This window comes from Carlito syrichta, unplaced genomic scaffold, assembly GCF_000164805.1.
Source record: "Carlito syrichta isolate Samal-C Ts95f unplaced genomic scaffold, Tarsius_syrichta-2.0.1 Scaffold315224, whole genome shotgun sequence".
In the NCBI taxonomy this organism is placed as follows: Eukaryota; Metazoa; Chordata; class Mammalia; order Primates; family Tarsiidae; genus Carlito; species Carlito syrichta.
The window spans coordinates 223,197-249,921 of record NW_007259320.1 but is presented as its reverse complement, the minus strand read 5'-3'; the positions used below and the strand labels follow the sequence as shown (position 1 = coordinate 249,921).

Genomic DNA, 26,725 nt, shown 5'->3' with positions numbered 1-26,725 from the left:
GGAGCGGCCACTGCACTCCAGTCTGGGTGGCAGAGTGAGACTCCAACTCAAAAACAAAAATCCTATCATCTTTCATTGAACCCTATGTATCACCTTTCCTTTGGCATTAAAATAGATTGTGGCATCTTCAGTTAAATAGTAGATGAAGGAATGGGCTTGCATCCAGTGGTCATGGTGTCATGTTCCTGAAAATACTAAAGCCACATTGAAATCATACTCTAGGGTAGAAACAAAGGAACTGAGACCACCAGGGCATTGCAGATCGTGGTCACCCATCTCACATCTTGCTCTGTATTTTATTTGAGCAGACTGACAGGAGAAAGCACCTCTAATATCGCAAATAGTTTCTTGCCTTCTTTTTCTCTCCTTCAGTCTAAAAGCTCTGTAATGCAACTCTGGTATACAGTGAGAAACACACGAACACAAAACAGCTGTCCACCAAAATTCATGTTCCTTTTCTCCAGAGGAATAAGATCATGGCTGGGAGGGCATTTCCCGACAAAGTTTGCAGCTAGTACGGTCACATGACTGGGCTCTTGCGATAAAACTTATGTGTGCCAATTTTTGTGGTTTCTCATAAAATTGTGTACATGTGCTTTTTCCTACTCGTTTGCTTTTCTGCTTCTGCTGGTTGGAATGAAGACAAATAAAATGACTTTGCAAACCACCCATTGCAGATAGTAGAGCCATTGTCCATCTCAGTCCCTAAATAATTATTGCACGGAGATAGTTTTACTATCTTATAATTATGTAAGCGAACTCCACCCAAACACACACACACACACACACACACACACACACACACACACAAGCCTTCAGTACACTTTTCAGAACATTAGGTGAAAGAGAAGTAAATTTTTAAATGCCATAAGCCACTGAATTATTGTTATAACAACTCTTGTTAAAACAGCTTACTAACACTAACACACAAAGCAAAGCCTTCTGTCTCCTTCCTTCCATTAACTTAGCATTTTAACAGTAGTCAGTCTCATGAGAACAGGGTGTTGATGTTTGGTTTTGACAGTCCAGTCAAAATATGACCTTTTACCATTATGGACAAGAGACTCACCTGGGTCTCCAGCCTCTACCATGGATGGCAACACTCAGAAGTGTTTATTTTTTAATACCCAGTCAAATATTAATCAGCATCATCTCAGTGTATATCATTCTTGCAGCTGCTCCTGGACACAGAACCTCCTGATGTTACTTGCTAAAGCCAGGGCATTAATATGATCCATTGAGGTCACCTCAGTATGTACTCACCAGATGTAGCAAATAAAATACAGGAAAGTCAGATAACTTTAAATTTCGGGTAAAGAACAGATAATTCTCTAGCTTATATACTATAAAAAGAAAATGTCCTTTTATGTCTACAACCATTCTTGGACTCTTAAGCCTTCAGGAATCCAGATTACCTGAAACTGACCACCTGTCCTCACCCCCTCCCAAATATGCACATATACAACCAATGCTCTTGAGCAGCAACCTAAAAAAGGTGTGTGTGTGTGTGTGTGTCTGTGTGTGTGTGTGTGTGTATCACTAGATGGATACTGGTGTGGAAGTGAACTATACAAAAAAAATATGTTTCAGCATCATAAACATAAAATATCATCTCTTCATTGGGCTCCCTACCACTAATATCTTTGGTTTTCATTCTTTGAAAAAATACATTTGTTGGCAGCTACAGATGTCAACCTCCCTGCAAGTTCTTCCTGGTTCATCATTGCCTGGCACATTACATTTACAAAACTTACATTCTGGACTTTATTCATTGTATTCTAGACTTCCATTTCTATTCTCAACTCATCCACAGCAAGGGACAGTCTGTCTGCCTCCTTCCATCTTCTTTTGTGGTTGTGTACTCTCCTATTCTGCCTTCTGTGAGCACAGTATTGCTGTGTATCCATAGAATGACCTTCTTATGTCTTCACAATTTTTTTTGAACACTCGCTGATTATGGACATCTCTTCTTTGTTCACCACTGGTTTCCCAAAAAAGGTGCATGAGAATGGCTTCTTGTTCACAATCCTAAACTTCTGTTCCACTCAAAGGTATTTTGAGTCTTTCCATAATTCTAACTGCACTTTTAGGGTTATCCAATGAAAGTTAAAATGTTGGAAAAGTCCCAAAGTAGCACCAGCAAACTTACTGATTTCCATGGAAACTGCAATAATAATCATGATGTGGGCACAATATTAGTAAACTTAAAATGTGTATATGTTCTTTGTATTTTATTCTTTGGAATCTTAATTCAGGTAACTGTGGTAATATGATGAAATGTCATGATCCTTTGGGATGAGAATTGTCTTTAAAATAAAGTATAACTGTGTTCTAATTTCATCTGTCCCACTCAGTAGCAGTGTGTCCTTTGAAAAGTTAGTTACTTTTCCTAAGTTATAATTTCTACTTACACAAAATGAAATGAATAATGACTGTCCCTCAACTATCTACTCAACCAGTGTTTATTAAGCACCTAATAATTGGTCGGTTTCCAGGAGTACAATCTCTTCCTGTACACAGAGAAATTATAGTTTAGTAAGGGATACAGATAAATAAACAAGAAGTCACAAAGTTGTTTGATGAGTGTTACAGAAACGCCAAGAAGGAACAACTAACGCAGATGGGAGGTGAAGCTTGGGACAGACAGGTGTGAGATGGCAAACAGGCTGAAGGATGCACAAGAGTTAGCAAGGTAAAAGGAAAGAAGGTAGGGATAGCAAGACTGCATTTATTCAAAGCTCCAGAATAGGAGATGATTGAAGGGCTTTAAGCAGAGACATGACATGATCAGATACACGCTTCATTAAAACAATAGCAACAATAACATCAACAAAAACATGGCAATCTCATAATAAATGAATCCCAAAAGCTAATCAGGTGTTGTGGTGATCCAGCCAGAGCTGAGGTTGACCAAAGTTAAAGTAGCAGCAACAAGAGTCAGAAGGGAGAGGGCATGAATCGATGCTTAGGAGGCGAGCCACATGGGTTTCAAGTTTTATATTATTGGGAGATTGAGGGAGAGGAAGGAATCTGTGAAGAGCCCTACACTTCTGGCTCATAAGATCGTCTACAGATATAGGGAAACCCAGAAAGGAAACAGGTATATGGTTTAGAGGGAAAAGAAGAGGAATTCAAGTTTTGGTGTGTAGTATTTTATGTAACTATGTTTCTTTGACATGATAACCTAAGGGGGGCTAAATTCACATGCATAAATTGGAGAATGAATCAGGCTCAAGATGTTTTGGGAACTGCCAACATTGAACACCAGACAGTGACATACTCTCCCATGATGAATGTGTGATATGGTGGAGAGAGAGAGAGCCAAGGTTAAAATCCAGGGGAAGGGTAGGGGAGAGGAGTGATATTTAAGGTACAGGAAACAGGAGAAGAACTCATGAAAGGGACACAGCAGAAACATCCAGCAAGGAGAAGGAAAAAGAGGAGAACACAGCATACAGTGGAGGCCAAATAAGAGGTGTGAGATCACTGGTATCAAATATGGAAAAAGACCTAGTCAAGTCAAGACCAACAAGCACCACTGACAAACAAGAGGCTATGTGTGACTGAAACCCTCTCTGTAGCCTCGTTCCAATCTTTAAGGAAACAATAAATATACAAATATGAATTTGAAGTCTACAGTTCACAACAGGTTTGCACTTCATTTCCCTTCATGTTTCCTTTCTTTTAAAAGTGATGTAAATTCTCTGAGCTTCCATTTCTTTATCTATAAGCTGGAATGAATATTACCATCCAACTCAGCTCTTAATTATGCTATAATGAGTAAGGTCAGCCTTCCAAGTATTAAGAAGAAAACTAGAAGGAGGTCAGTTTTCTTAAAGAGTATTTGTATGTTTTAAATGAGAAAAAAAGGAAAGTAAACATACCTTAAATATTCTGATTTTTGGCTATAAAGTACCACTAATTTTAAAAATCAGATTTAATGTTTCACATTTTTTTGGTGAGCCCATCTGTTTTATCAAGGCTAGCAAATGATTCAGCTCAAGTCAATCACAGTCATATTATTGCAGTCAATTCTCAGACATGCTCATATTCAAATATGTGGCATAAATTTGCTAAGCGTCTATTGTACACCAAACACCAGGGTGTTTATGCTCAACTCTGCTTCTAAGAATAAGATCTTTACCCACTGGTCTTATTTGTGAATAGTCCCTTGAAACATTCTACTCCAGCAATGCATTTTCTTTGGCTTGTAAGGCTAGGCTCAGGTAGAGTCATGAATGGGTGAATAATCACAAACAGATTCTTTCTCATTGCCACCTTGCCAAGCTCCTCATCATTCTGGGTGCTCAGCACTCCTGGCCTCTCATTCCACTTCCTATTAACTTTCTTCTCGGATCATACCTGCACATTCAACAATGATTAATACCAGTCTATCTATTTCAAAAGATACCACAGATGTCTTTCTTGCAATTATGAACTCATACCACGCAACTTGGAACAAGGCTGCCACTGCTTTTACCATTTGCTAAGAGTTTCCCGTGCTTAGACAAATTTCTCCAGTCATTGTATAAGCTTGCTGAGCACAGGGAGAGTGTCTTCATTTTATGTAGCACCCTTCTCATCACCCAAAGCATGGTATCAAGGTTCCATCAGGCCTGATACAATTAAATTACTTAGTAGGAATTAAATAATTCTAACTAGTTTTTAATTTTTAGTCTTACTAGTCTTTAATTCTTATTACGTGATTCTTATGATTGATAAAATAAGAAATACCTTTCTTTTCTTTTGTCTTCCTATTTCTTTCCTTATTTCTTTCTTTCCTTCCTTCCCCTCCCTTTCCTTCCCTTCCCGTTGTCCCTTCCTCCTTTATGCCATTTCTCCCTTTCTCCCTTTCTTTCTTTCGAGACAGAGTCTCCCTTTGTCATCCAGGCTGGAGTGCAGTAGTGAGATCATAGCTCACCGCAACCCTCAACTCCTGGGCTCAAATGATCCTCCTGTCTCAGCCATCTGAGTAGCTGAGACTACAGGTATGTACCAACATATTCAGCTAATTTTATTTTGTTTTATTTTATTTTATTTTATTTTATTTTTGGAGATGGAGTCTCACTATGTTGTCCGGCCGGTCTCTAACTCCTGGGCTCAAGTGACCCTGCTGCCTCAGCCTTCCAACTCACTGGGTGTGAGCCACAGCACCTGCAAATAAGAAAGGTTTTTAACTGCCAGATGGCCAGCATGTCTAGCTGAGTGGAGACTATAGCATCCCTTTGTTCCTCTGTATGTCCATAAGCCTCCCTTTTTGGGTTGTCATCTAGGGAAGAATGACATCCTAACACCTGGCATTTAGATTTGCTGGGTTCATCTCATGCTTACCCTAGTGCACCATTTGGGGAGCCTTGACAGGCTCTTGGGGGTGTTTACAAAGGTCTGAGAGGAGTGCCAGGACCTGAAGGATCTCCAAAACTACCTGTCAGTTTCTTAATGGTGCACGCCTTGGTAAGAATGAGGCATTCTAAGGTGGGCTGTGCTGCTTAAAACCAAAAAATAGCCACTTGTGGGCCACGTGAAGAAACAAACACATATGCAGTCCTACCCTTGGAAGAAAGGCTGTTATTCAACTCAGTGATCTGCTTTCATATTTCGTTTGTCTGAACCACGCTAGTTGGTAAACAGATGCTTACTGCCTACTACGGGCACTTAGTTATTTGTTGGGGAATGAGCGAAATAAATCTATTGTACAGTCCATATCCTCTGGATGCTCAGAGTTGATTTATGGTGCATGACGGAGAGGTGGAAAAATTAAACAATTATGATTTGGGGTTTAAAGATCTGGGGAGGGAAGCCACTCAAGTAGTGCATGATGGAAACCTAACCTAGACTTGTGGTGGCAGGTGTATGAAGGGGTACTGAAGACTATAAGAGAGTTCACAAAGGATACTTCAAAGAGAAGGATCATTCAATTGCTTAAAGAGGCACGAAGGATATGGCTAGCCATTTTTTCTTTCTGGAAGTAGAAATACAAAGGATATGCAAAGAGATGAAAGGAGTGGCACAGTTGAAGGACAAGGAGTCAGGGTGTCTGAGCTACGGGGAAGAGGAGCAAGTGGAGACAGACAAGAGAATAGAGATAAGAAGTCTAGACCATGAAGCGTCTTCTCTGCTGTGATAGAAACCGCTGGGTCCACTCATCCACATGATGACACATCGGACCTCAGGAAATATGTAATTGATTGAACAAAACATAAACAATTGCATCTGGCCGGGCTCAGTGGCTCAGCCTGTAATCCCGCGCTTTGGGAGGCAGAGGTGAGTGGATTGCCTGAGCCCACAGGTTCGAGACCCACCTGGGCAACTTGGCGAGACCTCAACTCTACAATAAATCAAAAAATTAGCCGGGCGTGGTAGCACGTGCCTGTAGTCCCAGCTACTTGGAAGGCTAAGCAGAAGAATGGCCGGAGCCCAGCAGGTCGAGGTTGCGGTGACTGGGAGCGTGCCACTGCACTCCAGTCTGGGTGACAGAGTGAGACTTCAACTCAAAAAAAAAAAAAAAGAATTGCATCTAAACCCAGGTGGCCATGATGGTTCCTGTCCTCTAATAATATATAAACAACTTCTCAATATAGTAAATCTATATCTTTGTTTTTAGTTTTATGATTGATTTATCCTAAAATTATTGGGGTGATGGGAAGAGTAATTTATTCCAATGATAAGTGCTAACTCTATGGATTGATTAATGATATGGATTGAAATGGAAAATCTAAACCAAATGAACAATGCCATTTCTACTTTGAGAGTAGAATTTTTTTTTTTCTTTTTTGCACTTCCAAGAAATATACTTTAAAAAGTGGGAAGAAGCGAGAATGACCTAGCAGAACTCATGGCTGGTCAGAGGAAAATGGAAAAAAAAAACCTCATTGCTGTACAAGTTTCTAAATCAAGAACTCACAATTTTCTTCTGAGTTTCTAAATTTAGTAACATCGCAGGCTTAATGTCCCTGCCTTGTTCAAAACAAGTACCATTGTTTTCTATTTTATGAGCATGTGCTCTTCTAATAGTCAATTTATGGTAACCTGTAAGTCACAGGGCAGCATTGCTCTCAGATATGTTCTGTATCTGCCATCTCATGAACATTTCAGATTTAAACATCCAGGTACACTGTGAAGCAAATTCTGTATTCATCAGGCAAATACAAATCCATTTCCTTTACAGTATTGAATCTAAGGATGAAATAAGAGTAAATAACAATAATGCAATATTAATGATATTGTCTCACCTGAATAACTCTATTAAGTTGACTTTTATTTATTTATTTTTTTTGAGTTGGAGTCTCACTCCGTCGCCCAGACTGGAGTGCAGTGGCCGCTTCCGGCCACCGCAGCCTCAACCTGCTGGGCTCTGGCGATCCTTCCGCCTCAGCCTTCCGAGTAGCCGGAATTACAGGCATACGCTACCATGCCCAGCTGATTTTTTGATTTATTGTAGAGATGAGGTCTCGCTGCCCAGGCGGGTCTCGAACCCGTGGGCTCAGGCAATCCATTCACCTCAGCCTCCCAAAGGCGCGGGATTACAGGCTGAGCCACCGAGCCCGGCTTAAATTGACTTTTTACTGTTATCAAAAATTCAGGAAGCAACACGCAGCCTAGAACTTTTCACAGTGGTTATTACAATAACAATATTAGCATGGAGAAATTTCATTCTAAGAGCTTCACTGACCAGTGAAATACTCTAAGGATAGTATTATCTTTAAAAATTTGAAAGTGTGTTATAAGTTGTAAATATGAACATTCTTTTGCCTAGTTCCACTCCTTCCTGAAATAGTTCTAAGTGTGGGTGTAGGGTCTTCGCACATGTTGATCCCTTTGCTTGGAACGTTCTGCATCAGGACACACAGCTCATTGTTTCCTTACCTCCCTCCATCTTTATTTAAATGTCATGCTCTCAATTCCACTTTCCCAGACCTCCTTCTGTAAAATTACAGCCCGATCCTTCCCTCTTCTCTGCTTTATTTCGGCATGCAGGTCCTCACTATCTAGCATGAGATAGATTGAACTTCTTGGTTGGCTCGTAGGATATAAGTCTTAGGAAACCAAGGACCTGTGTGCATTTGCTTCCCTGCCCTGTCTCCAGCACCTGGAACAGTGAATCATAAATAGCCACGCGGCATGTATTTGTTGAGTTAATGAATAAATGTATTCTTTATAGGGATGTTCGTTACAATTTTTAAGTGGCAAATAATCAAAAATAATCTTACATGTATAACAGGGTAGGGTGAAATAAACAATAGTTTTTAGATGATGTAATATTGCACAACTATTCAATACATTTGTAAATATTTATAAAACAGAAAAATACGTAAAACATTGTGAGAAAAAATATTTCCAAAATTTGCATCGATTATGAGCACAAGTACATCAAAAGAAGCAGAGAAAAGAACAAACAGAAAGCTGAAACACGGAAGCGAGGTTGTTTGGCACTGGGTAGGACGGAGGGCTGTTTGTTTTTCTCCACTGTTTCCAGCCAGTTTAAAATTTATATAATTAACATAGTGCATGCACAGAGGAAAAATTAAATACCTTAAAATGTAATTTGTAGGTTTGGTGAGAACAGAGTCCTTGAGTGTGATTTGTTCACAATAAAGAACAGTTGGAGTGTTTTCAAAAATCCATATGTCTGCCTATCAGGAGGTGATGTTGAATACGGAACTTTTTATAATCAGACATATACCTCTTATACCTAGCCTAAGGAAAAAAGTAATTGCTATGTTTGAACCAATCAACTAGAAAACACTCTGCTTTGCAGTTTTACATGGTTAAGAAAAATGTAGTGGTCACAAATCTTGCGTATCCGCTCAATAGTTAATTTATTATAGCGCTTCATCTCCCCATAGGGAATTGTGAAAAGACTAAAGAAGCAATACCCAAACTGATAGTTTATTTGCAAAATAAATGTGATTTTAATCTTTTCTTAAGTAGGTACTGTAAAGCCACCTAATTTGAGAGCTTTTAAAAACAGCAATTTAAATGCTACCATACTTTTCAATGTACTGTTTCCCTAAGGTATTCTGACATATAAAACCTCTTCGCTTTTGAGGTAAGACTTACAAGCCTTACACGTCCCTGGAAATCTGAAGTGGCAGCATAGTTTTCTGGGTTTGTTTGTTTAATTATCACTATATCCTCAGGCTTAGATTTATTAAGCAAAGAATAGCTGTCCAGTAGCCAAGTGGACACTGATTCATTTCTAGTCCATGGTTCATGCTCAGTATAATATATCTCATTTGTTCAATATTCCAATTGTATTATCTTGGAATATAGACACTGTGAGTGTTTTCACAGGTGGATTATAAATAGCTATGTGGAACAAAGGTCAAATCTGAGCCATGACAATAAATTCCATCTTGAGTTATCTTTGGTGAGAGAGACCCTATTACTCAGTTCAAGATGAGTGCTAATGGCTAAACAGAATTACTGGAAAGCATCTCTTCAACAGGCTTTGGGGTTTTGGGGTCGTAGCCATGATGTAGGGGAGTTCGGGTGTGTGGGCCTCCGTTGTTGCCCTATGTCTTAAAGGTAGACTAGCAACAGATGGGGGAATGCGAGTGTGTGAGTGACAGGGGAAGAGGAGGAATGATATTGAGGGAGAGAGAGAAAAAGGGAGGAGGGGACTCAAACACTGAGAAAGAAATGGTTGCTAACCAACGGAAGCAATACATACCTACCTACATCGTCCGAGAGTACTAGAATGTCAAGCAACTCAAGTAAAATGTATCTAATTCCCTCAACACCATGAAATTTCAACTTTATCTATTGTTAGAAGTCTTTCATCTTAGTCATTTTACTAAGGGGGGAATGACATATCTTTGTACTTTTCAGGAAAATCACTACTCTCAGTTCCTTTTAACATGGAACTTAAATGATATACGTTGTGCACGACGAAGGTGGGATTTGGAGGAAAATTTTACAAAACAAATGTGTGTTTATAAATGCTACTAAATGCTGAACTCAGATTCAGCAACATAATGGAACTGTTGAGTAGAGACAAGTCTCTGTTACTTTATTTTTTTTTAATTTTTTTATTTTTTGAGTTGGAGCCTCACTCTGTCGCCCAGACTGGAGTGCAGTGGCCGCTTCCGGCCACCGCAGCCTCGACCTGCTGGGCTCCAGCGATCCTTCCGCCTCAGCCTTCCGAGTAGCTGGAATTACAGGCAAGCGCTATCACGCCTGGCTGATTTTTTGATTTATTGTAGAGATGAGGTCTCGCTGCCCAGCGGGTCTCGAACCCGCGGGCTCAGGCAATCCACTCCCCTCAGCCTCCCAAAGGCGCGGGATTACAGGCTGAGCCACCGAGCCCGGCTTCTCTGTTACTTTAAAGTGGGTGATTAAGCATTCACGAATGACTTCCTTCTAGATTGCGTTGCTGGAAGCCCCACGGTGCCTTTCAGGCCTGATCAGAGCTGGGCAGGAAAAAAAAGAGTGGAAGCTGAAAGGTGGGTTGGCTCGTTTCCTTGTTCATGGAAGCAATGATGGAAGACTGGATGGGACAAGACACTGGAATGATGACCTTTGAAGTTGCCTGGCATCATTCAATACATGCCAGTCCCTAGAGCACTGCAAGGAAAGGATACTTGACATCGGTAGATGTAAGATCGATGGAACTCAAGGGACTTTCTCTCGGCTTCTCAAGTAGGGTTGGGAGCTAAGTCTGTATAAGTATCTGAAAAGCCTTGAATCCTGTAAGTGGTAAATGTGTCCTCAGACACTTGCGTTCCTGAAGGCTATGAGATGTGGACAGTTCTGGTGTACCTTGGTCTCGAGATTAGCTAAATTATTCAGTAAGTGTCAAAGCATGCTGATTTTCTGACAACAGCAGATATTAAAACAAACTGAAGAAATACAGTCTGGATGACAGCTGCAGAATGTGCCACCCCAAGATATGCCGCTTTGGCACATTGATTTTAGGGCAGGCTCTACAACAGGCGATTATCCAACCCAAAACTCCAACAGTGCCAAGTGTGAAAAAACTGATATTACGGTGAAAGCATTGTACTGCTTAAATGATATTGATTCAGTCTGTAAATCATATTTTCTCCAATCTCCTATAGTCTAAAAATATTGGGGTGTTAATTGATCAGATTCTGATACTGTTACAATAACCCATAATTCTTTTTATTTTATTTATTTTTAATTATTTATTTTATTTTATTTTTTTTGAGTTGGAGTCTCACTCCGTGATCCCGACTGGAGTGCAGTGGCTGCTCCCGGCCACCGCAGCCTCGACCTGCTGGGCTCCGGCGATCCTTCCGCTTCAGCCTTCCAAGTAGCCGGAATTACAGGCATGCGCCACCACGCCCAGCTGATTTTTTGATTTATTGTAGAGATGAGGTCCCGCTGCCCAGGCGGGTCTCGAACCCGTGGGCTCAGGCAATCCATTCACCTCAGCCTCCCAAAGGCGCAGGATTACAGGCTGAGCCACCGAGCCTGGCTTAATTATTTATTTTAAATAGGTGGGGTACAATTTAGGGTCAGGTATACAAATGTTCACATTGATGAGGTGTGTCCCCCGCCTCCCCTGGCAGTTTCCCACTACTGCCAACTCCTTTCTTATAGGATTACGATAGTTGTTCAAGGTTCAGTTATGAGTGAGAACATGTGATACTCAGTTCTTTGTTTCTGTGATAGATCACTCAGTATTATAGACTCAAAGTCCATCCAAGTTGCTGTGAAGTTCATAATTTTGTCCTTCTTTATGATTGTGTACTATTCCATTGTGTATATGTCTTTTGATTTTTAAAAATAAGTTTCTATAATTCTGTCACAATATTTTTCTGTATTCCATATATATAATATATATATATTTGGAAATATATATATTATATATATATATCTCCATCATGCTTATGTCTTCTTAATAGTTTGGCTATTTTATTAACATCAATGCTGCTTACTATCCTTATTACTCTATTTGCCTTGCATTTTCTGGTCTCTGCTGTTGATATTACTACATTACTTTTCGTTTAGTTGATACTTACATAACAGATCTTCTCCCTTCCTTCAGCTTCCATTTTCTAAGTATTTTGTATTAGATTTAATTCTATAACTAGCATATTCTTGAATTTAAAAAAATCCATTGAATATCATTTCTTTTACAGTTGCGTGACTACCCGTTAAATCTGTTTACATTTTGAGATTACTCATAGATCTTGATTCACTGGTGTTAATTTTCATCTTCCAATTTCTTCTATATTTGGTATTTTTTCCCTTCCTTTTTCTGTTAGATTCATAATTTGTCTTTTTTTTTTCCTGGTTGTTTGAAAGTCACTGATCCATTGATTGCTTTCTTTTTCATTTTTGCATAGTTACTTTAAAACTTTCAATACATGCAACTAATGAAAAATGTTTCTATCAATATTTTCTAGTTTCGAATCTTCGTATTCTTACTCTGAACACATTAAAACGTGATATAATGCTTTTTCCTACCTGTCGTGTCCATACGATCTCATTGTTTTGAATTCTAGTTTCTATCCATTTAAAAAATATAAAACACATTAGTATGTTTTCAGGCAGCAGTTACTTAAATTTAGCAACATGCTGTAGCTGTTATAACTTCCTTTTTTACTCTTGGCCCCGCCAAAACAATATTGTGGTTTTTATTTTTATTTTTTTACAATGGTTAATCAAATTTGTCAACATATTTTATCAAATTTCATTCTAAATTGTGTTTTCACTTATCTTGGCTCTACTCTTTCCTTCTGGGTTCCCTTATCTCCCTACTAAAGGCCTTATTTTTCGTAGTGCTTCTGGTGGAAATCTGCAGGTGCTGACCTTGTTGTTGTGTTTTGTCTTGTAAAAATATCTTCATTGTGTTCCCCTTCCTGCAGGATAGTGAATTGGAAGGAAAAAAAGAACTGAAAGACAAGAAAGTAAGGACGGGAGGAAAAGAAAGAAAGGAAGGGAGGGAGAAGAAGAAAAGAAAGACAAAGAAAGAGAAAGAGAGGAAGGAAGGAAGGAAGGAAAGAAGGGAGGGCAAGGAAGGAGGAAAAAGCCAGGCAGGAGGAATCAGTATTTTGCTAGTAAGGCAGATATTCTTCATTGTCTTTGGGGCTCTATTATTGCTAAGAAATATGATTTCAGACTAATGATTATGCCTTTGTAAGTAAATGTTCTCTCTCTAAGAGCTTTGAGTGTTTTATTTATTTATTTATTTAGAGTTGGAGTCTCACTCTGTCACTCAGACTGGAGTCCAGTGGCCACTCCCGGCCACCGCAGCCTCGACCTGCTGGGCTCCGGCGATCCTTCCGCCTCAGCCTTCCAAGGAGCTGGAACTACAGGCGTGTGCTATCACCCCCAGCTAGTTTTTGATTTATTGTAGAGAGGAGGTCTCGCCAAGTTGCCCAGGTGGGTCTCAAACCTGTGGGCTCAGGCAATCAGCCTCCCAAAGTTTTGATCTCAGAGTCCATATATTGCTTCCATCCTAAAAAATTCTCAACTATTCTCAGTTTATTTAGATATTCCCCATTAGTCCCATTAGTTCCTCTATTCTGTTCTTTTAGATGTTCTTTTTAACAACACAGTAATCTTTGATGAAGGTAAATGTAGAGTAAACAAAGTATAATCGCATGCCATGTTGCCTCTGACTTTTAGCACCGGAGCTCTTAGAGAGACCAGGTCAGTCAGAGTTACACCTTTATGGTGTAGCCTATGACTCTGAGCCTTTGTGGTTATAATAGCAGATAATAAGTATGTGCGAATCACCTCCTACAGAGTCTTACAGTAAAATGGCAGGACATAAAAAAGGCTATTCTGTTTCCTTTAAAAGGCTGTAACTTAGAGCCTTTGAGGTGGCTTTATGCAAGGGACCCCAAATAATTAAGTGGTGATTTTGTGTGTGTATTTTTAGAATGATAATAGCTATTAGTAACAAAATACCCAATGGACAGTAGCTCCAATAATAGGAACATTTGAGGAGTCTGGAGGCATGGTATCTCAGCTTTCTGCCCTCCATTTTCTTTACCTTGTCACTCCAAATGATTGCAAGATGGCTGCAGTAGCTTCAAACACCATATCCTTCTACCTGCCCGTGCCAGTAGAAATGAAGGAATGGGGATGCAATTTTTTTTCTTGCGTGTCTTTCTTCTTTTTCCAGCAAAAAAGAACTATTTCCGAGATGCCCCTTCCCTGCCAAAAGAAACTCTTTCTATCTCTTTCTATGAAACTGGTCACATATTGAACCTGACACAAGAAAAAAGATGAGGAATGCAATTTGCTGGTTCACAACAGTCATAATATATCCCCTGGGTCTGGGCATACTTCTATCTACACAAAATTGGATTCTTGGTTTTTTTAGTAAGGAAGTAGAGAAGGTGATTGTTGAGCTTATGGGTATACAACAGTTTTCACCATCAGGATTGCAAATTCAAGATGATAATTTCTATATTCGTGGAATAAAGAAGAAGTTGGTCTATATTTTTTGCATTTTCTGTCTTATTGCTATAAAAAAGGAAAGCAAGTTGGTGGAATTTTTCAGAAAATGAAATCATATTGACTATATACTTTTAAACAAAAAAACTGATCCAACAACCAGAAGGCCTGTGTCTACCTACCATCAGTGAGTTATGAGGCCTTGGACATGTCACTAAAGCATCGTTCCCTATGTATGAAGGAAGAAAGATCGGATTAGATAAATTGCTATTAAGCCATTTCTCATGTTAAGCTTCCATGAAGTTTTAAATCATCAGCTTAATTATATATAATTTTCAAACTAAAGGTAAATTTACAGCCAAATGTTATAACTCATAGGGAAGCCTTTCACCCGTTGATCCCAAAGAACTAACATGGTTTACAAAAGAATTTAATTTAAGAATAAGAGTACACCTAGGAGAGATTCAAGCTCACAGCTCATATTTAAGCTCTGGCTAACATAATTACACTCAGACACTTTCTTTATGGTGAATCTATCTTGGAAGAATGTTTTCGAGTTAGTCTTCCCAAAAGAGCATTACTTTAGTGGTCTGTCTGGGGAGGAATGAGTTCTGAGGTAAAAATAAATTTTAGAGATGTTGGATTAATCACATTTAAATAGGTTTCTTTGTCACTGAGTTTCTTAGAGGATTTACAATTCTAAATCCTCTAGAGTCCGCACTGTATCATGTCTAGGGATAGACATGTTTTATTTATCCCATTTGGTTTTGATCTCAGAATCCATATATTGCTTCCATCCTAAAAAATTCTCAGCTATTCTCAGTTTATGTCGATATTTCCCATTGGTCTCTCTATTCTGTTCTTTTAGATGTTCTTTTTAACGACTCAGTGATTTTTGACGAAGGTAAACCTAGAGTAAACAAAATATAAGTGCATTGTAACTCTCCAAAAGAGATACATCTCTCAACTTTAATTTTGACTATGAATCCTTTTTTCATGGTACGTGTAATTATTTTCCATTAAAAAAATTATTCTCATAATCCCTGCTTTTGTATAGTATAGGTACAAATAAAATACTTTTCAGAAACATCTTATAGGTATGTAAAAATCCTTCCCTCCAAAACCTTTTAAAATTGCTTTTTAAAAATTCTGGCCCAGTTAATTATAAGATGCCAATTTAATAACATTTTTTTAGAAAGAGAAATAAACAGTATGTTAAATTTACATATCAATTTTACCACACATACTGAGGTAATAAATATTACATGGCAAAAACACCACCTAGCATTGCAAAGATACACTATTATAGCTGATGCATGCTTTTTTATCCCTAGTATTTTAACTTATTTGTCGGTAATCATTTTTAGGCTGCCTTTTTGAAATAATTTATGGAATATGTTCAAGAAAACATACTTAGAAAAATGTGGGCTTAAGCTATTCTTCTAAATATGCTATAATAAATTGCAGACTTAATTTTAGATAAAAGAAAGAGCGGGATAATGACAGTAAGAAAGAATAAGGAAGTTTTTACTGCTTATAAAAACAAGTCAGTCTACAAAGGATGTCAGGCAGGTGTCACACTAAAACTGCTGGCAGATCGAAATTTCAAATTCTACAGTAATTTTTGCAGAAATTAAGCTGCACAAAATAGGACTGGGCTTCCATTCCTCGGTCATGTAGCCAGTGAGGGATGGTTATTACCTAGTACAAGGGATGGTTATTTCCTAGCAGGAGAACCATCTTGCTGCTTGTCACACTGTAGAAATGACAGTAATAAAGAACACAGAAGAATTTAGAGGTGGCTATCGGGGAGCAAACCAGTCTCCACTGGTTTAGTAGAGAAAAGCAGCATTGAAACACACAAAAACATATAACATGTCTCCGAATTCTCATGGGGTCAAACAAGTCTCACTTGCTAATGAGTGTGTAATAGCAGAAGTGCCTTCTAAGCCCTAAAAATGCCAATTATCTAAGAGTCAGGAAGACCGGGGAAGAAAGTTCAAGACATAGCCTGTCCCAATGACAAAGTTGTAAATACCAACCATAATAAAACGATGAGACCTTTGTTGAGTAGATACATATATCCATTATTTCATCAAGTCCTGTGAAATAACCATTACTGAAAAGAAAACTCGGGCTTAGACATGTTGAGCGCCTGCCCAAGTTCTAGAGAACTTTACCCAGGTCATGGAGAGTGTTTGCATGGGTGTACCATGGAAGGGTGGAATGCCAAGGAATGCCAGAGGGAGTCAGCAAAGCAAATGGATATGACACCAGAATGGACTGGCACAGAGACACTCCCAATTGTCTACCATTTTCATGTTATATTCTTGTTCAGACTGGAATGTTATTTACCGCATAACGGTGATTTAACAGATCCCTTTATGGTCTTATTCTTCTTATAAAGGAGAGCTTGAGTTAAAAAAAATAAATAAAGATAAATTTCATTGAGTTCGTAGCCTTACCCATCTGCCTAACTAGACAACATTGCCATCTAGTGGCTTAAACATACTACAGCTCCCGCTTCTGGGGTGGGAAGGGGGTCCTGACGGGCCTCTCTGAAGGGTGTGCCCCGTAGCTGCAGTGCCAGTAATGATGGCAGGCTCTACCAGGAGCATACCACCTCATCCAACACAAACATGCGCCAACATTCAACTCCAGAACCCACCCTGGGCCCAAAGCTCCTGTAGCTCCCCCGAGGGCAAAAACCATCACTACCACTGAAACAAGGTTTCAATCTGCCTCACTTATTTGTGTCCTTTATTTGAAATTTTCAGATTCATTTCTCCTTCCTTCGTCCACCTACATGCCTAAAAATGTTTTCCAAACATTCTCTCAACTTTCCAGCAAGGACGTTGCTCTCTATCACCACGACCAGATAAAGAAGCAGGTATCGGTTGCAAACAGTTGTCGAGAACTCAATCGACAGTCAGTCTGTGACTTCCAAGGAGACCCAGAATCTGTTCTAGGGTGGGCAAGCAAAACTAGGCTGTGGTTCAAACAAGATGAAGATTTGCGGGACAGGAAAACAGGAAAAGGCTCACAAGATTGGAGCAGATGTAGCCTCAACTGAGATTCTCAATATTCTAGCGATAAATACTCTTAGCAAACATCCTTTGGGACCTGTGCTTTAATTAAAATCAGATACCCGCTGCTTCTCCTGATTTCCTGGAAGCCTTATGTAACCCTTTGCTTCTGCAAGCAAGTCACTTATTGAAACCACTATCTTCATGACAAAAGGGCACAGAAGGGCGTGGAGAAAGAAACCACATCCAGGACTGGACTGGACCACGTCCAGCAGAACGCTTAGGTGGGTTCTTGCCAAGGCCCGTCTGATCCTACATAGTTAAGGACATGAAGGATGTAAGAGTTCAAACAAAACTGCCATTCCATTTTTCTTAGCCCGTTCTTGATTAAAGGAGTATAGACACACAGAACATCATTTTAGATCTCTTTGAATAAAGGGACAGAGGGAACATTGGAAGAGGCAATTTTCAGAAATCCAAATACTATATGCGACTCCCCCAAATTTGCATCAATCAGAGGCGGAGTCATGCTCGTGTAAATGGATCTTGGTTCAAATTCATGTCAGAAAAATCTGGAACACACTTAACTTCCCATTTGCAAATCTCCCAGGAAAGCAGCCACTGATTCTTACCTATAATAAAAAGAATCTCCACCGCAATGTCGCTGACTGTCGTGCTCCGAGTCGTGGACAAGTCATCGTTGTCGATAAAGCAGACGTTGTAAGGGACGGTCACAGCAACATAAAACGTCGCCAACAAAATAAGCCAGTCCCAGCCAGCTTTGAAAGTGCTAAAATGCAAAAGGATGAATTTGGACTTTTTTGCATCAGAAACTTTATACTCCGGAAATGCTGGTTTATCTACAAAAACATTCTGTGAATAAAGACAAAAAGGAGAGAAGGGGGAAACAAAACATTAGAGGCAAGAATGACACAGCCTTAAACACACACTCCTGTGAGCAGGTTCGTTCATGCATGCCATATCAACGTATCTTACAAGTGACTTTTAGAAGTTGTTGATGCAAAACGCTTGATTCAAACTGAGCAGAGCTCTTTGTTACAAGGAACAACAACGTGCAGAGTTTCGTCATGAAGCTAAGTGAACAATCCAGATTCTGCTCATTAAAACACAAAAATACCATCACCTAAAACGTCCACAGTCACAAATAATCCTACACGCGTTATAAACACAAAGATAGATTCATAGTGCTCCTGTCATGGGGACATTCTGCATGCTTAGAGTTTTCAGATGACAGTCATTATCTAAAGAATCTATTTGACCTGATAGTCTACAGATGACAGCAAAGCTTCCTTTTTCTTTCCATCCAGAAAATATTGCTTTATGACCGACTTCCTATTGTAAACAGCTGTTTATATTCCTTTCAAAATATAACCAGGTTGTGCTAACTACATGCATTTTGGCATCGTGGCTGTTGGGGTATTTTCAGGTTGGGAACCCAAACCTCATGACTTTGATTGACATGGATTTGTTCTGACATTGGCCAGGCCTTGTTAAGCTGGTAAAGTGAGAAACAGTTACTTAAGAGTTATTATTCAAGCCAAGGGGGGAGAAAGGCGGTGTTCACCGTGCAGCTGATTACATGCAGAAGAATAGCTAGAAGTTGTGATCACTGCAGCAACACTTCACCCTGGATGCAGTCCAAATTGACGAACACTTCCCTCCTTGCTACGAGACAAAGGGAGACTCAACAATAACGTGTGACAAGCCTGCCTGCTACCAGATACTTACAGACCTTGCTTTGACCTCAATTAATGAGAAACACAAGATAGGTCATGGAAACTTAAATTTGGAGTTTAGGTGAATTAACAGTTCAAAGTTCTGGAATGTGTGTGACTTGTAAGTCACCGTGTCGTTTTCTTGCCTCAGTCACTGAGGAAAAGCAGATTCATGTGATGTGTTCCAGGAACTCTGAAGTATCTGAGGATTCAAGAAAGGAATACTTAACGCTAAGTGATGACTACCAGTGTTACACAGTTCTGCTACCTCAGCATTAACACAGCTCCTGTCTGGCATTTCTCTTTGGTGGGCATGGTCAAGGCGTGTTTCTACTTCTGGTTAATTTTCTCCCTCAAATCACACAAGCACCTCACAATGCCAGTACCTCATGGAGGGGCACTGCTCAACCGCTTCCAAATGGTTCTTGGGTGCCCATCTGCTGCTGTACCTATGTTCCATCCAACTTCCTACTCTGTGTCCTGTCTCCTCTGCCTTGTTCTCTGGTTTCAAAGAGCAAGTTCCAAGGGTGGACTTTTGGCATAAAACTGAGAGGAGGAGATGAAGTACCCCTGTTGGACTTCTCATCAAAATGCAGGCTGGTGCCTTGGAAGATGGAATTAAGGTCTGTAAGTATTAAGCTCCCCAAGTTTGATAAGCACTTTTAGTTACAAGAGCTCATAATGAGTTCCAATAACATTTTTGCCTAAATATTTCTTAGATTAAAATTATCATAAGCCATAGGGGACACTTCATTTTCTGTCCAAGTAAGTTTTCACTATCACATTACAGAAATTAAAATTTTGCATTGTTTGAAGGAAAAGTCAGGTCTTGGGGTAAGAATTTGGGAAAACTCAAAACTCAAGAAGTTTTTGTTGTTGTTGTTGATTAAGTTGATCATGTGAAGCATTAGTGATTCTGTTGCAAAAGTTAAACAAGACATTAGTTACCTCCTCAAATCAGAAAATAAATTACACGATTTCATGTTTGCAGGCTACTTAGGACATATTATTTTAAAGTATATTGAGATTCAATACTTCTCAGATTAGATTTAAATTTTGAAATGTGTGTTAACTTAAATTCTGCATACATGTTTTTATTTTGTTTTGTTTTTTGAATTAGGGTCTTACTCTGTTGTCCAGGCTTGTGTGCAATGGCACTATCACAGCTCACCACAGCTTCGACCTCCTGGGTTCAGGCAATCCTTTCATCTCAGTCTCCTAAGTAGTTGGGACTATAGGCATGCCAGCACTCCTGGCTTTTGTTTTCTTTTAAAAAAATGTTTATGTATGTACGTATGTATTTTGTGGAGACAAGATCTCACTGTTTTGCCCAAACTGGTCTCAAACTCCTGGGCTCAAGTGATCCTCCTGCCTTGGCCTCCCAAAGTGCTGGTATTACAGACATGAGCCACCATGCCTGGGCTCTTACATATATCTTTACATGGTCACCTGAGTGAAAAAAAATGGATGTTCCTCTTCTTGCATCACAGTATTTGTCAAGTGGTTTCAAAAAACCTTTTGAATGAAAGAAACTTTCTTACGATGGAAGTACAATTGATAAGTTGTGTTTCTTGGCAAGAAGTAGGGTAGGAAGGTGTATTATTTATAACCTTCAAACATATGGAGTTTGAGAAACGATAACATCAACTAATCTAGATCTCTATGATTTATTCATTCTGAAGCACAATTCTTTCTCTCTTTTTTTTGAGTTGGAGTCACTCTGTCGCCCAGACTGGAGGGCAGTGGCATGCTCACGGCCACCCTAGCGTCGACTTGCTAGGCTCAGACAATCCTTCAGCCTCAGCATTCCGAGGGGCTGGATTGACAGGAACACGCTACAATGCTCAGTTCATTTTTTATTTATTGTGGAGAAGAGGTCTCTCCAAGTTGCCCAGGCTGGTCTCAAACCCAAGGGCTCAGGCAATCCACTCGCCTTGGCCTCTCAAAGTGCTGGGATGACAGGCTGAGCCACCGAGCCCGGCCTGAAGCATATTTCTTTAGTGTCAATGATGTTTTGGGTGTTCAAATCATCCCTATGAATGAATGAAACACGACAGCTAACTCCAATGCCTACGTAAGGTTCCCTAAACGATTTTGGCAACATGTTTCTGACGCTATCATCTGAACCAGAAAGTGGGTAAGAATATGTTTCTACAGTCACTGCACTGGGTGACCTGCACACAGCATAGACCTTCGATGACCACTAACACAGTCCTGACCCAGAAATATCACAGCATTTGTAGCCCTCTCCTTGCAAGCTTCCCAAGGTCGTAGGTGATCTTGACAACTTTGTGTTGAAGACATTTGCATTGTTCCATTTTCATTTAATAGACAGAGGAACATATCGAAGAAGGCAAAAGCCAAATCCCTCTTTCAAGATGCACAAGACAAAGTGAGAGCCAGGACCGGTGGGATGAATCCTGACTCTTGGACCTTGCTAATGACCAGAGGAGCTGAGGAGATTTTTGCTCGACAAAGCTGTGTCAAGGAGTCTGCAGGGCGGGTGTCAGAGGCACAGTGGACTTGAGTCAGAAGATTCAAGACTGGATTCCGTAGCCGCTGTTTCCAACTTTGAGATTTTTTGTTTGTTTTTTGAGTTGGGGGTCTCATCTATCGCCCAGGCTGGAGTACAGTGGCATGATCAAGGCTCACTGCAGCCTTGACCTCCTGGGTTCAGATGATCCTTCCACCTCAGCCTCCCAAGTAGCTGGGACTATGGTCATGTGTTACCATGCCTGGTTTATTTTTGTTTTTATTTTTGTAGAGACAGGGTCTCGCCATGTTGCCCAGGCTGGTCTCAAACCCCTGGGCTCAGGCCATCCTCTCGCCTCAACCTCCCTAATTGCTAGAATTACAGACATGAGCCACTGTGCCTGACCAATTTTGAGATTTTTAATAAGTTGGGTTTTTTCCCATCATTAAAATGGGACTAATAAAAATCATACCTGGTACTGGTTTGCTATAAAAATCAAATAACATAATGTAAGTAAAAGGAATTTGTAAATAGCAGAGGGCTATAAAATATTAAGAATTCTTTCTTTCATGTGTGCAAATGTTATTACAGCCAGGCTTCTCACTAAATTGATTGTTTACTCAATAAACTATACAGATCATTCCTTATTCTTCTGTCTTTCCTCCTGCTACCTGCCTTTTGGCCACTTTACCTTCTTCTGGAAAGGAGACAGTGAACTGTGCCCTTCCACACTGCACTTCAGGAGTGAGATGCTACCTGTCATGTCAGAGTCACCATGTTGGTTAGAAATTTTAAATTACTGTGTATTATTTGAACGCTCCACTCTGACGCTTGTACTGATGAAATGAATGGCAATTAAGCAAATTAGCTAAGCCGTGGGAATTATGATTATTTTAAAATCGGATTTTTGACTACTATTTTGTACTCTGTTGAGTCTAAAGGGACAGCTAGCAGGCTCAGCAAATGCATTTGAAAGCTCACTAATACCTGCTACATTGACATGATTCTCCACTAAAAGCTGGACGACGGTGTCAGCTTTCCGTACTGCAGAATCTCTGGACAATATTTGTTTAGGTGCTTTGCAGGTTGGCTCGCATGGAATCAAGCCCAGACGCGGTTCCCTTTGTTTCTTCCTCGGACTTTGTGCTGTCACTAAGGCTGCCTTGGAAACTGGAGGGGGATGTGACCAGGCACTGGCAGAGGGACCCACAGATCAAGGGGTGGGCACTGTTTCAAGTCCCTGGACTCTCAGGAAATCAATGAGACACGAAGGCACAGGTGTCCCTAGAAAACCTTTATATTGAGTCAGGACCAAAAAAACAGCATGTGACTCTCCACATCAGGGCATGGTAGACCAGCACAGGCAGGGATGGCAGTCCTTGGAGGACGAGTGATTCGAAACATCTTGTTCTAGCTTCCAGAAAAACAATTACACTGAAGTAGAACGGGGTTTGCAGCACTCTTGTGTCTGTTCTCGCTTGCTGCCCTGGGTTCATACATCCTTCTTTGTATACCACAATCAGAGAAATGGACATTTGCATGTTGGCTGCATGGCCCTGTTTCATCAAAGCGTGTGTATGTGAGTTTAGGTGGCCTCCCAGTCGATGACGTCAAAAGTAAGGAGTCAAAGCGTGCACCTTGGGTGGTAAACTCCCAGAACTTCTGGATCTTAGATCAATTCCAAAACAGCTTTGGTTGCTGGCTGTGACTTTTTCTTTTCTTTTCTTTTCTTTTTTGAGTTGGAGTCTCACTCCGTCACCCAGACTGGAGTGCAGTGGCCGCTCCCAGCCACCGCAGCCTCAACTTGCTGGGCTCAGGTGATCCTTCTGCCTCAGCCTTCCAAGTAACTGGAACTACAGGCACACGCTACCACACCCAGCTAATTTTTTTGATTTATTGTAGAGATGAGGTCTCGCCAAGTTGCCCAGGCGGGTCTCAAACCTGCTGGCTCAGGTAATTCACTCACCTCAGCCTCCCAAAGCGCGGGATTACAGGCTGAGCCACCGAGCCCGGCTGGCAGTGACTTTTTCTAATGCCATTGGCAAGTTAGACCCTGAATATTCAATATGCCACTCATAATCATCCAACCCCTTAGACATGTTATCTTATTCTTTAATGTACATTAACGACATGGTCATCATTTGAAACAAACTTATCCGTGGATGTCTACAACTAAATACACATTGTTCTAGGTTTCTTGGTGAAGTCTTTTAGTGCTAAAAACCCAATCATGAAATTATGTGTGAAATCCTGGAGAATGTGTTTGGTGTAAACGGGAAGAAACCGTGTCTTATGGGGCTATGATCTGCTGTTGCTTTTGACAGATAAGCACCATGTTTCAGGAAACAACCTTGCTGTAATTTACTAAAAGGGCAACTTAAAAAAAAAAGTAATGTATGGTATGCAATTTCAAATCCAGTGTTTCACCGTTTGAAATTTCCAACTGTGTTTTGTATAAAATGTACATTTTTACATGGAACAATGACTTTGACTTGATCATGGTCTCCCTGGAGAAAAGCATTATATGATATTAGATAAAGTGTAAAACAGTTGGAGCTAAAATTAAAACAGCTAATTTTTTTTTTTTTTTGGGTAGGAATCTCACTCTGTTGCCCAGGATAGAATGCAGTGACCTGGTTATGGCTACTGCAACCTCGACCTGCTGGGCTCAGGTGATTCTTCCACTTGAGCTGTCCAAGTGGCAAGACTTCAGATGCATGCCACCAACCCCAGCTAATTTTTTGATTTGTTGTAGAAACGAGGTCTTGCCAATTTTCCCCAGCTGGTCTCAAATCCTGGGCTCGGCCTCCCAAAGTGCTGGGATTACAGGTGAGCCACTGCACCCCAAAACAGAGAAATGTTAACCAGCAAAGTATGAGAGTGTCATACAAGCTGCTGCATCATTTTGTCTCATAAAATGCAGACAGGTTGTCCCCACTGGTAAAACCCTGGTACCATATTGTACTGCACTACAATAATATTCTAATCTCTGTGCTGTGATAACGTTGTGATTAAGCACTTTTATTACAGAAACGCCTCACGACTACTGACCTTTTCCAGTTTGTTCTTTATAGGAAAGCACAAACCAAAGTGGAAAAAAAATATAGGAAAGCCAGTCAATGAGTAATTGAACCTTTCTTTAGCGAGTCAAACATTGCCACTGGGAGTAACTCTAGCATGCGTCGTGTACACACATACCACCTACATTATTTATTTTCAATTTGTTCTTTTCTCTTCTTTGCAGGTGCCCAGAGATATGATAAAGGACTGCTCGACTCCGTCTCCGGGCTGAGTCAAAGTGGGTCCCTGCTCTCGATCTTCCCTTGACTTTGTCTGGGGGAAAACAAAACTCATTAGACACCAATGAATGCATCATTTCATCCCAAGAATGCCCAGTTTTGACAACTCCCTTTCAAGGACACATAGTACATGTTTTTCAACACTTAATCTGCCAGCTCCTAATGACATTTCATTTAATCTTAGTCCCTTTCAATTTATATTCTTAATACAATGATAATAACTGCATTCATTTAAAAAATTAAAGTAAAACACACATGTAAATACAAGAACTTTCAAATTGCTGAGAAAAGCATGTGAGGGTGTCACTCTCTCCATCATGCTAACCCACACTCATCTCCCTGATTTCACTCTCGACAGCTTGCAAAATTTCTAGAAAAAATTCTAGTACATATTCTATATCCACATTTATAATTATTTTAATAGGTTTATGCAAGATTAAAAAAAAAATCTGTATAGACAACCCTGCAAAGAAAATCCCTAAGTGCACAGAACTGTGAGTCTATACAGAAAATAAATGACTAGCTGAGGATATGCACATTTTCACTTTTGGTATACATATTCCAAACTTCATTCCAGAAATTTACACTCCAAGCAAGTGAATGGAGTTGCCTGCTTCACCATACACAACCCAGAATTACGAGCTATTGAGTGAGGATGGTCGAACACTTTGATAGCTGAAAAATGCCATGTTATTATTTGAATTTATATTCTAAAAATCATGAGTATGAATGAATGCACTTTAAATATTTAGAACCCATTTGCATTTTTCTGAAGTCTATTCAGATTTTTGCCAATTGCAAAACTAAATTAGTACTTTTCAATTTATTTGCACTAGCTCTTTGTAGACAGTAATTGACATTTCTTGTCACGTATACTGCCAAAAGTATTCTCAATTTGTTACTTGACTTTGGAATTTATTTATATAATACAAAAATTTTAATTGTGAACTTGTCAGACTTATGTATCTATTTATATGCTCTTGCCTAGCCAAACTGCCTTCACACAGACATATATGTATGCCCAATATCTTTACATCTTTACTTTTAAATTTTTTAATCTTTGAATCTTTAATAAGTAGACTATATTTCAGTAAAGCCAGGCAAGGATCAAGCTATATTATTTTCTTTCCATAGGGCTATTTTTTGAGAAAACTAAATAAAATGGTTATATCACATTAAGAAACATTGAGTCTCTATTTGGCTAATTAGTCAACATACAATTTCATACTACATCTATGTTACAGTGATTGCAAAATATAAAAAAACACTAACAACTACTATTTATTTAAGCATAGTCATCAGATCTCTCTAGTATTATAAAGGTTCTGATTTCTCACTTTCATAAAATAATTTGTTCTGGTTGCTATGTCACAGAAGTCATGTAACTATTATTGATGGCCATTGTGTGCCACGTTCTGTTCTGGATCTTCAGTAGATTATGAAATTGATCCTCATAAATACCTTATAAGTGTTATTATCCTCCATTTACTGGGGAAGAAAACAGAGGGTCTAATAACATGTTATACAGTCACACAGCTAGTAAGGATATGTTACCCAGTGTCATGTCTATGTGACCTAGCTGAGTTTCTACCCTGACCTAACCCTGCTTATCTTTAAGAAACAGAATGACCTGTGAACAGAAGTTCCTCTCTTGCCCAAACCAGCTAAACCTGTGAGATTCAACGTGGAGGTGCACCTGACCTCTGAAGAACATCTAACCTTTTTATAATCTGCTTTCCAGGTCATTTATGACATGCCTTTCAACAGCCATGACAGAAAATGACCAAAAAAGGAGAGAAAAGGGGTGTGACTCAA

The 26,725-nt window shown here is 39.7% G+C and overlaps 1 protein-coding gene across 1 annotated transcript in view; it reads right to left on the bottom strand.

The window, feature by feature from the left end:
- The window catches only part of KCNH8 (potassium voltage-gated channel subfamily H member 8), a 287,674-nt gene that overhangs the window by 158,202 nt on the left and 102,747 nt on the right, over window positions 1-26,725 (bottom strand). The window contains exons 4-5 of the mRNA XM_008072479.1: window positions 24,817-24,944; window positions 18,035-18,275 (exon numbers count right to left, since the gene is read on the bottom strand). Coding sequence (XP_008070670.1) covers window positions 18,035-18,275; window positions 24,817-24,944 — 369 coding nt within the window. The remainder of the gene's footprint in view (window positions 1-18,034; window positions 18,276-24,816; window positions 24,945-26,725) is intronic.